The 12,323-nt window shown below is 41.7% G+C and overlaps 1 protein-coding gene across 2 annotated transcripts in view; it reads right to left on the bottom strand.

The window, feature by feature from the left end:
* The window catches only part of VWF (von Willebrand factor), a 195,832-nt gene that overhangs the window by 59,347 nt on the left and 124,162 nt on the right, over positions 1 to 12,323 (bottom strand). For both annotated transcript variants that reach the window (XM_056517205.1, XM_056517206.1), the window contains one exon: positions 11,947 to 12,291. In XM_056517205.1, coding sequence (XP_056373180.1) covers positions 11,947 to 12,291 — 345 coding nt within the window. The remainder of the gene's footprint in view (positions 1 to 11,946; positions 12,292 to 12,323) is intronic.

Below are 12,323 nucleotides of genomic sequence, written 5' to 3'. Positions count from 1 at the left end.
GAATCCCCGGTAGGTAGAGAATTCCCCTATAAGGTAGAAGCCCCAGTGGGTTTGTAGGGAATACCCCTAATGGGTTGAAACCCCCATCAGGTAGGTAGGAAACCCTCCCCTTTTAAGTAGAAGGCCCCTAGTAGTTAGGTAATCAGGTGGGTAGGGGACCTCCTATTAGGTAGATGCCCTCATTTAGTAGTTTCCTCCAATAAGTCCCATCCAAAAGAAAATAATAAAAATCTCACTCACTTTCCTTCTGCTCCTGCATCGTGGCCTCTACATCCTCCACTCTAGTGAGTCGATCCTACCCAAGTGTCATAAATGTTTGGAGCCCTCCTCCTCTTGAAAGATCACCCCTTTATCCCAGAATTGATTGTTCCCAAAACTCTCCCATACCCAGGGCCCAGGAGTATATACAGGAACTTTATCATGAATGGAATGAGATCTTTAGCATTGTAACCCTTATGGGGCTCAGAAGTAGTGATGAGCGGCAGGGGCCATATTCAAATTTCCAATATTTTGTGAATATATGGACGATTTGAACCAACCAAAGTTTCCATCAACTGACAACTGTATTTGCATCCTTCTCATTGTCCCACAAGCTATAAAAAAAAGGGGGGGGTGGGAAATCAGTTTCCTCTTGAAGTGAAGATTTTTGCGAATATTCGCATATACAAAATATTCACACTCCACAACGACTCACACAGTAAATAATATTGGAGCCTTGTTTGGACCACAAGCTGGAAGCAGGGAGGGATGATCTCTTTATTTTTTTACACAGTACACATCATTGTTGTGATGTGTACTGTGAAGAAAAAAAACTATTCTTCGTCATTATGAATGTATATCGCTATATTCTAAATATTTCCGAAATAGCCAAGTGACGATATTTGGGGTAAAAATTTGCATTTCCAATATTCGCGATCAGCACTACTCAGAAACTGAATGCTAATGGAAATATTCCCCCCAGTGATATTATACTCATAGTTACCCAGCTCCCAGAGTAAAGAGGAACAAAGAACCCTCAGTATTAGCAGTGTTATTTGCAGAGAGTATGTAGGGGGTAGGCAGAGCAGGAAGTCTACGAGGTACATCTTTAGTAAATAGCACCAGAACTCTGAGCGATGTCAGAAAAGGGGGGCATTGTTTTGGCAACCTCTGCTGTACATCCCAGTAACCTGAAGCAGTAGTTGTTACCAACTGTGGTGTTAAAGGCCTATATGGTACAGAGTAAAGTAAAAGAACACTCTCGGCACTCACGATTTCTTGAAGAATGCTTTTTGTGTTTATTCACACATAAAAGGTACAGTGGGGCAAAAAAGTATTTAGTCAGCCACCAATTGTGCAAGTTCTCCCACTTAAACAGATGAGAGCGGCCTGTAAATTTCATCATAGGTATACCTCAACTATGAGAGACATAATGAGAAAAGAAATCCATAAAATCACATTGTCTGATTTTTAAAGAATTTATTTGCAAATTATGGTGAAAAAAGTGTTTGGTCAATAACAAAAGTTAATCTCAATACTTTGTTATATACCCTTTGTTGGCAATGACAGAGGTCAAACATTTTCTGTAAGTCTTCACAAGGTTTTCACACACTGTTGCTGATATTTTGGCCCATTCCTCCATGCAGATCTCCTCTAGAGCAGTGATGTGTTGGGGCTGTCTCTGGGCAACAAGGACTTTCAACTCCTTCCAAAGGTTTTCTATGGGATTTGAGATCTGGAGACTGGCTAGGCCACTCAAGGACCTTGAAATGCTTCTTATGAAGCCCCTCCTTCGTTACCTAGGCGGTGTGTTTGGGATCATTGTCATGCTGAAAGGCCCAGCCATGTTTCATCTTCAATGCCCTTGCTGATGGAATTTGGTTTTCACTCAAAATCTTACAATACATGGTCCCATTCATTCTTTCCTTTACACGGATCACTCGTCCTGATCCCTTAGCAGAAAAACAGCCCCAAAGCATGATGTTTCCACCCCCATGCTTCACAGTCGTTATGGTGTTCTTTGGATGCAACTCAGCATTCTTTCTCCTCCAAACATGACAAGTTGAGTTTTTACCAAAAAGTTCTACTTTGGTTTCATCTGACCATATGACAATCTCCCAATCCTCTTCTAGATCCTCCAAATGCTCTCTAGCAAACTTCAGACGGGTCTGGACATGTACTGGCTTAAGCAGGGGGACACGTCTGGCACTGCATGATTTGAGTCCCTGGCGGCATAGTGTGTTACTGATGTTAGCCTTTGTTACTTTGGTCCCAGCTCTCTGCAGGTCATTCACTAGGTCCCCCCATGTGGTTCTGGGATTTTTGCTCACCATTCTTGTGATCATTTTGACACCACGGGGTGAGATCTTGCATGGAGACCCAGATCAAGGGAGAGTATCAGTGGTCTTTGTTTGTTTCTGGTGTCCTTCAACAGCTCTTTGGTCTTGACCATTTTAGGGTTTGGAGTGTGACTGTTTGAGGTCATGGACAGGTGTCTTTTATACAGATAACAAGTTTGAATAGGTGCCATTAATACAGGTAACGAGTGGAGGACAGAGGAGACTCTTAAAGAAGAAGTTACAGGTCTGTGAGAGCCAGAAATCTTGTTTGTAGGTGATCAATTACTTCTTTTCCACCAAAATTTGCAAATTAATTCTTTAAAAAACAGACAATGTGATTTTATGGATTTTTTACTCATTCTGTCTCTCATAGTTGAGGTATACCTATGATGAAAATTACAGACCTCTCATCTTTTTAAGTGTGAGAACTTGCACAATTGGTGGCTGACTAAATAATTTTTTGCCCACTGTAATCACATAAGCGTTAACGCTTACGGGATTACCTTTCATGTGTGAATATACACGAAAAGCATTCTTCAAGAAATCGTGAGTGCCAGTTTTTTTTTTTACTTAAATGTGGTGTGTCTTATATGCACGTACAATGTGGATACGCGTTCTGACCTTACTTCCATAAATATACTGTACAGAACACCTTGGAAACTTGCTTTTGGGAGTCCCAAGTGAATGAATCGTGGATTCAGGCATGTTACGTGCCACTAGTAGCTCCATGTTAAAAAAAAGAAAAAAAATCCTAATCAGAAAAAATATACATCCCCCCAAGCAAGTCGGAGGTCATATTATTCAGCGCCATCAGTGAGATGTTAATATATATTTTTTTCTCTGAAATCCCTGCCATTTCCACTAACTCCAGAGAGTTTTTCCCTTCAAATAACACGTGCAATTCATCAACATAAAAAAGCGGCTTTTCCTCGCCATGTGTATATGGTTTAATCCTCTGATGTGCAAAATAATAGGACGCATTTTACATAAATAAAAGCAAATTCATTTGTGTTTGATTTTAGCCTCTGTTCAACAAAACATCCCAAATTGTGAACATAGCTAATTTCGTTAAAGTGAAAAAATAAACGATTAAAATTCTAAATTAGGCATCCCGAATATGACATGTTATGTGGTTTCAAAATAATGTTTTTGATCATTTAATTTGGTGTAAATATTTATCATTGACATTACTGGGTTACGTCAAGGCACACTATATGGTTATCCACACCAGCTGCGACTACGATCCGTACGTGTTTACATGGCGGATCATCTTCATACACAAAAATATATTTTGTCCAGCTTAAATTTTTTTTGTCTATTGAAGAAAATGTTTTTGTAAGGATTTATGTGCATTGTTTATATGTAGCATATACGGATAATGTGTCATGCATTTTTATACCGCAAGTTTCCTTATCGTGTATCAGGGCAATAGCTTAGAATGTCGAGGATGTTACATTGATGGTCTATCCATAAGCTAGGGAACCAATGTGTGATCGGTGGAGGTCCCGATCCTGGATCTGAAAAGTGCAGAAGCATTGATGTCCAAGTAGGCGTGACTGTGTCTTATAGACTTAGCTTATTCATGTGAAGGGCACGTGTGTGTTGCTGCGCCCATACTGTAAGAAAAAGCCCCCAGATTCTGAAATAAATGGCTTATACTAAGTATAGTCGCAGAATTGTATACACCAGATTCCCCTTGCCGTCCTATAAGCCTTCTCTCTTGCAAGTATTGGGATGGGTGGACAAGCACTGGTCACTTGACCATAAAGGGGTACTCCAGCGCTTAGACATCTTATCCCCTATCCAAAGGATAGGGATAAGATGCCTGATCGTGGGGGTCCCGGCGCTGGGGACCCCCGTGATCTTGCATGCAGCGCCCCATTAAAATCAGTCCCCGGAGCACGTTCGCTCCGGGTCTGATTACTGGCGAACACGGGGGCCGGAGCATTGTGCCAAAGCAGTGAGTTGTTACACCCCCTCCCATAGGCTTGCATTGAGGGGGCGGAGCCGTGACATCACAATGCTACGGCCCCTGTGATCGCCAGTAATCAGACCCGGAGCGAACGTGCTCCGGGGACTGATTTTAATGGGGTGCTGCGTGCAAGATCACGGGGTCACCAGTGGCAGGACCCCCGCGATCAGGCATCTTGTCCCCTATCCTTTGGATAGGGGATAAGATGTCTAAGTGCCGGAGTACCCCTTTAAAGGGGTTCTCCGCTGCTCAGCATTTGGAACAAATTGTTCCGAACGCTGGAGTCGGCGCCAGGAGCTTGTGACATCATAGCCCCGCCCCATCAATGCAAGCCTATGGGAGGGGGCGTGGCTTGCATTGAGGGGGCGGGGCGTGATGTCACGAGCTGCCGGCTCTAGAGTCCGGAACAGTTTGTTCCAAACGCTGAGCAAAGGAGTACCCCTTTAAATGGTGGGCATGTCATGGTATGATCCAACACATGCAAATTTTGCCTTATCTTCTACACAATCAAGCACAGTGAAGCTCTGAGATCAAGAGTAAAGGTATTGACAGGAATCTGTCAGCTGCAGACACCATTATAAAGCTCTTAGAATGTAAAAGCAAACTGCACCCTTCCCAGAGCTACTGATGGTTGGAAAACTTATAAAACCACCTATTTATTTCTCAGCCAAGTGTCAAGGAGGTGGGGCAGAACTGCTTAAGTGCCACAGATTGGCACGTCTCCTCATCTGCTCTCAGCTGCCAGCCCCTCCTTGATTAATATACAGGGCTCTGTTCATTAGTCAATGAGGGTGTATGAGGAGGAGTGCCAGGCTGTGGCACTTGAGCAGCTTGGTCCCGCCTCCTTGAAACTTGGCTGAGAAATAAGTTTAGAAACCACCCCACGCTCCAGGAAAGGAGCAGTTTGCTTTTATACCAGCTATCTAACAGTGTCTGCTGCTTTTAGCAGCAGATGGAATGGACAGATTCCCTTCAAAGCTGTAAAGTTTATCAAAATATTTGCCGATATGTTTCAGTTTACATTTTTTTTCTCTTTCTTTTTACTGGAAATCCAAAAATTCTGCACGCCTCATTACATTTATAGAAGGATGAGAAATAAGAGTGAGTTCCTAGACTCATAAAACTATATTGTCTCAAGTTTAATAGTGTTTTGGGAATTCTGAGGACATAGCTGCATGCGGTGACACGGCCGCTCTACGAGACTAGGAGACTAGGATGAGGCAAAGCCGTCCTCAAAGAAGATGGATAACGTCAGGTGTTGTTATCCCTTCAGTCACAAACTTGAAAGCAACAAAAGAGGTAAACTCTCTGCCAGTAATATGGGTGACTCTGGTAAAGACATGTAGGGACAGAGCGAGATAGGCTACAAGCTGGAATTTAGTAGCATAAAATGAAGTGATGGAAAAAATCAGCACATGGTTTTTAGGATGTATATGGTCAATACCATCCACCCATCATCCACAAGTTGCTTGTAAGTTTCAAGCAACAATGATTCAATAATGACAAATTTTTTTTTTGACAAATCCACCGATGATCCACTCGTTGCTTGTTAGTTTCACTTACAAGATGAAAGGGATCTATTTAGTAGGTAATGAGGGGCAAACCGGGTACCCAATGTGGTGCTTTTCATTACCACAAAATATACAGTGTTGGCCCTAAGGGCTGCAAATGTTTAAAGGGGTATTCCAGGCAAAAACTTTTTTTTATATATCAACTGGCTCCGGAAAGTTAAACAGATTTGTAAATGACTTCTATTAAAAAATCTTAATCCTTCCAATAGTTATTACCTTCTGAAGTTGAATTGCTGTTTTCTGTCTAACTGCTTTCTGATGACTCACGTCCCGGGGCTTGTCCAGCTCCTATGGGGATATTTTCCCATCATGCAAGGGATATTCTCCCATCATGCACAGCTCCCGGGACGTGACATCATCATTGAGCAGTTAGACAGAAAACTTCAGAATCTAATAACTATTGGAAGGATTAAGATTTTTTAATAGAAGTAATTTACAAATCTTAGTAAATGAAGAAAAAAGGTGTCCTGCACTCACCGCTTCAGTCCAGGTAATCCTGCTCCCATCTCGGGTCACGACTCGAACACGGAGGGCATGGGTAGTGGAGCGCTCAGAGGCGACTGCCGGCGGTTTCACGCATAGGGATGCGCTTCATCCGGCCTCGTTAACGTCATCGCGCTGTGCGAATTATAAAGGTGCAGCTGGTGAGTCACATGATTCCAGGTGAACTCTCACCCCGTGTTACATTCAGAAGTGAACGGACCGAAAAGCCACATAAGGAAGCAAAAAGCAAGTTAGGTAAGTACATCAATACTAATAGACCTAGAACTGCCCTGAATAAAGAGAAATTTATAAAAAAGGGGAAAAATCTAATTTATCATTTAACCCTAACGGCCCCTGTGCGTCAAGGCGCAGTATCCATCGCGCCTCAGCACGCAGGAGCAGACGACGTCTATCTCCTCCAGAAAGGTGACAAGGGATTGTTTCAAGACCTCCAACCTATGTAGAGGTTGGAGTGTTGGATCTAAAATTAGCAGAACGTCTTATACCTGTGGCCCCCAGTGACCCCAATTGGTATTTGTTGCCCAAAGTACATAAGTCCCGCACCCACCCCCCTGGACGACCTATTGTTGCGGGGGTGGGTTCGGTGACCGAGTACTTATCTAAGTACGTAGATTGGTCCCTTAGACCCCTCCTTACCTCCATTCCAACATACCTTAAAGATACAGGAGACGTATTAAGGTTTATTCACGACTTCAATTGGGAACCCTCTTTCTCTTTGGCATCTATAGATGTAGAGGCGTTGTACACCCGCATTCCCCACATTACGGGTGTGCAAGCCATTCAAAGCATCCTGAGTAGGACTGACAAGTCTCACGGTTTTGTTCAATTTATCTGTGATGCCCTCATGTTTATTCTTAACAACAATACTTTTCAATTCAACAATCAATGGTTCCGACAGAAAGTCGGAACCGCAATGGGGAGTCCCACCTCCTGTTCATACGCGAATCTGTTTTTAGCCGCGTTTGAACAGGAGTATGTTTTCAGTACCTCCAATCTTTTTTCTAGGTACATTCGGGCATTTTGGAGGTATATGGATGATATCCTGGTGGTGTGGGATGGGCCCCCAAGTGTGTTTGAGGATTTTGTAGCCTATCTTAATGTCAATGCCATGAACATGGTATTTACGAGTGTGTTTGGGGGAGATAGTCTCGAATTTTTGGATCTTAAACTATATGTGGAGAATAACCAGCTTCTGGCACAAGGCTATAGGAAAGAAGTGGCAAGAAATGCTCTTTTACATTATAAGAGCTCCCATCCTATTGAAACTAAAAATTCTATTCCGTATAGCCAGCTTTTACGTCTAAAAAGAAATAATAGCAAGCAGTCTGATTATGAGGAACAAGCAGGACACTTACTTACACGCTTTAGACAGCGTCAGTATCCCAATGAAGTATTGGCACGAGCTTACAGGAGAGCTGCAACTAAAAACAGAGAGGATTTACTTATAGATTCAAAAAATAAGAAAAAAGATTTTCAGTCTACTACTGAACAGAATTCAAGATTCACGTTTGCTTTTAAAAACAGCCCTTTGAATCACGTTATTAAATCTGCCATCACTAAGAATTGGCATCTACTCATGGCAGATCCAGATATTGTGAATACAGCACAGAATAGACCTATAGTGACCTTCAGAAAAAACAAGACGATCGCTGATTTACTGAAGGGTCAGAAGTTGAATAGAGAAGCACATCCCAAGGAGACTTGGTTGTCTGGTATAGCCCCGAAAGGGAATAAGAAGTGCGGTTTCTGTCCTCAATGCCCTCACAACATTAATGCGATTTCTATTAAATTAGGGAGTTACGTTTTTGAAATAAAACACCTCATTACCTGCCGGAGCACCTTTGTTGTATATTTTTTATCTTGTAGTTGCCAATTCTTTTATATTGGGAAAACCGAGAGACAACTCCGGGCCCGAGTACGTGAGCATATGTACTCGGTTCGAAAAGGAGGCGGATCCCCAAGATTTGTTCAGCATATGCAATCCATACATGGTGGAAATTGCACTACGTTAAAATTTGGAGGTCTTGAAACAATCCCTTGTCACCCTTCTGGAGGAGATAGACGTCGTCTGCTCCTGCGTGCTGAGGTGCGATGGATACTGCGCCTTGACGCACAGGGGCCGTTAGGGTTAAATGATAAATTAGATTTTTCCCCTTTTTTATAAATTTCTCTTTATTCAGGGCAGTTCTAGGTCTATTAGTATTGATGTACTTACCTAACTTGCTTTTTGCTTCCTTATGTGGCTTTTCGGTCCGTTCACTTCTGAATGTAACACGGGGTGAGAGTTCACCTGGAATCATGTGACTCACCAGCTGCACCTTTATAATTCGCACAGCGCGATGACGTTAACGAGGCCGGATGAAGCGCATCCCTATGCGTGAAACCGCCGGCAGTCGCCTCTGAGCGCTCCACTACCCATGCCCTCCGTGTTCGAGTCGTGACCCGAGATGGGAGCAGGATTACCTGGACTGAAGCGGTGAGTGCAGGACACCTTTTTTCTTCATTTACTATTATTTGGTGACTACGGTCTTTATTGTCCTAGCACCTCCGTTGCCAGGGTGGATTTCCAGTCTAGCGGGACGCCGTCTCCATCTCTTGGTCTTAGGAGGCCTAAGGTACCGGTGCCACTGTTGTTTCTTGTTTACTTTTAGTAATTTACAAATCTGTTTAACTTTCCGGAGCCAGTTGATATATAAAAAAAAGTTTTTGCCTGGAATACCCCTTTAAAGCGTACCCGTCAGATACAACAAAAAAACCATTTTTTTAAATATATCCCTCAGCACCTGAATTCCTCTCAAAGGGAGGGGCGTGGCCTCACTGTGCAGGCCTCCGCTTCCTCCCTCAGTATGCTGTCTGCTCACATCTCCCCTAGCATTAGCAAAACTACAACTCCCAGCTTGTCCTCACTGACAGTAGCCGGACACAAGCTGACAGTGGCAGGATTTTTCCTCCAGCTCTGAGCCCTGCACTCACAGCTGTCAATCAAGGAAGTGTCCATGACATAGGGGATGATGCATGGACACAGCAGGACTAGTATGTGTCCAAGCAGGCAGGTGGCAGTTGTTTGACTGGCATTTTCAGTATGAAATACTAGAAATTTTCTAATGAAAGCAATTGCAAAACCTATTGGTTATACATGCTTTATAACAGATCAAAAGTTTTTGTATCTGTATCAGTGCCTATTTGAAAAAAGCTTTATCTATAATTTGCAGTTCTCCAAGAACTTGTGGGCAGAGCTCCCTCCGACCCTCTCCACAGACTTGTATTGCTTGTCTTGCAGACCAGGACAAAGCGGAGCTAATTTTCATAGTGAAATACAGTCTCACAGGAGAGGGTGAGAGGAAAGAAACTTCATAACAGGAGAAAGGAGCATTAAAGGGGTTATCCCGGAAAAAACTTTTTTTTTATATATATATATATATATATATATATATATATATCTCAACTGGCTCCAGAAAGTTAAACAGATTTTTAAATTACTTCTATTAAAAAATCTTAATTCTTTCAGTACTTATGAGCTTCTGAAGTTGAGTTATTCTTTTCTGTCTAAGTGCTCTCTGCTGACACATGTCTCGGGAACCGCCCAGTTTAGAAGAGGTTTGCTATGGAGATTTGCTTCTAAACTGGGCGGATACCGAGACACGTGTCATCAGAGAGCACTTAGACAGAAAAGAACAACTCAACTTCAGAAGCTCATAAGTACTGAAAGGATTTTTTAATAGAAGTAATTTACAAATCTGTGTAACTTTCTGGAGCCAGTTGATATATAAAAAAAGTTTTTTTCCTGGATAACCCCTTTAATGTCTAATAATATATGTTAAAATGTTTTTCATTTGCTTGTACTATTGATGCATGCAAAGTTTGTTTCAATGTCTATTTAAATATAAAGGGATCCCCAAAATAGCGCCTTCTATAGTCCCTTATCATAAATGTTATAAACCATAAAGAGATCAAATAATATCATGCAATGCCGGAATAACTCTGTCCAATCAATGTTGGAGTTGCTGGGAGGTCTCTTTGGCCTTTCCTAATGGATCAGGGGCAGAGCTGGAGGTATGGATTATGTGCCCGGGTTGTCAAAAAGTTTCATAGCTATTTAGGCCAGTCTTGTTTCACTGATGAGGAAATTTTCCCACATTTGTTTCGGGTCCAATTCTTTAGAATCGACTAACAGATCTAATTTTGGTTCAGATTCAAAAGCGGCTCCATTGCCCTAAAAAGTCAAGTATGATAACTCTGATGTCTCCAAAGACTGTCAAACTGTAGTTAGGAACACTCGCTAGAGCAAGATGAGTTCCAGAGCTTCAATATCCTCTTATAAGACTAAAAAAACATTACATAAATAGGAGGGAGGATGAAAATTTGGACCTTGAAGGCCAAACTATTTGTTTTTTATTTAACCCCTTTTATTCCAGCTGTAATTTTTTTTTTGCATTTTTTGTTTAATGTAGTTATATCAATGTTTTTCTTTTGTTTTTTTTTGTGCCATTTTTGGTACCTATACATCAGAATTTTCTCTTTTTTTTTATTGGCACAAATCCCGAGAAAACTATTCTGTTGAAGTTTTTATATTTTTTACGGCATAAAAGATAATATAAAATGATCGCTCAAGTTCTAAGGTTGTGATGATACCAAATGTGTATATAATTTTATGTTAGGGATGTCTAGTTATTATTTATATTAAAAAGTATCTGTCACCAAATAAACTTTACTAAACAAACTCAGGCTATGTTCCCTAACTACTCCTAACACTCCACCCACCTTTATTCTTGCTCACATAGTGCAATCTCCCAGCAGAAAAAAGTCAGCATTTCCCAACAGGCATGATATCATTGAAGCCTGCAGGGGGACCACTTCCGCCCTCACATCGTTGCAGTGCTGGGATGAATAGAAGAACTAAAGCTCTGTGCATGTTTCAGTGTTTCATGTTTCAGTGAGGCTCTTTTCAGCTTTCAATGAGGCTCTTTGAAGCTTTCAGTGAGGCCCTGTGTAGCTGTTAATCAAGTTCAGTGCAGAGAAACACTTTCTGAGTTTGGTCTCCTCCAGGGAGGAGACCAAACTCACTGTATTAATTGCAGCAGGAAACACAACAGAGCCACCTAGTGGCCATTTTTTCTATGACATTTTAAATATATTTATGTTGATAATTTTAACAGCAAGTGAATGGGAAAGTGTCTAATTACACAAGGAACACTATATTATGTTTTATTTGGTAACAGGTACCTTTAAAGTATCATTATTAATACTTTTTTTTATATTCCATCTGAAAATGTATTTTACTTAACTACATTTATTTATTTAACTTTAATGTACTGACATATCCATAGTACAGAGGTAGTTATCAGGGCATACATAAGTATGCCCTTACACTAGGAAATAGGCAAACAGCCCTGGGGCTATTATTGAACCCTGAGCTGCCTGTCCATACTAGGTATCAGCCATGACCCAATAGATCAAAAACGGGACCATTGATTATGGCATTCAGGAGGTTCAACAGCTGAAAACACTCACTATCTGGCCTAGATTTTCACTTGGTTTACCCAAAATGTAAATTAATTCAATAAAAATTGGTAATACTCACGACATACATCTGGTGACCTCCAGTCTATACACACTTCATGAAGCCTACACAGATGGCTGTAACTTGCAATGATCTCGCAAGGGTCTTGACCATGGCAGCTCGTCTCTTGACACAACTTAAAGTAATCGCTTGGCTGGATCTTGGAGTGGCATTGCTCGAATGTCTTGGAAAGCAGAATGTTGCACTGATGGCTTGGAGATTGGCTACACACATCATCCAGTTTGGTTTCACATGTTCTTCCAAACTCATCCACCATGGTCCATTCCTTCACAAATTTGCTGCTGTCTCTTGTTACTGAGCCGTCCCTGAGGGTGAAGTCATTGACTGGGTTGTGGTCGCATATTCCTATGTAAAGAAGAGCAGAGAAAAGCTGGAAG

Source organism: Hyla sarda, chromosome 4 (assembly GCF_029499605.1).
Source record: "Hyla sarda isolate aHylSar1 chromosome 4, aHylSar1.hap1, whole genome shotgun sequence".
NCBI classification, from domain to species: Eukaryota; Metazoa; Chordata; class Amphibia; order Anura; family Hylidae; genus Hyla; species Hyla sarda.
This window is presented reverse-complemented; position numbering and strand designations above follow the sequence as displayed.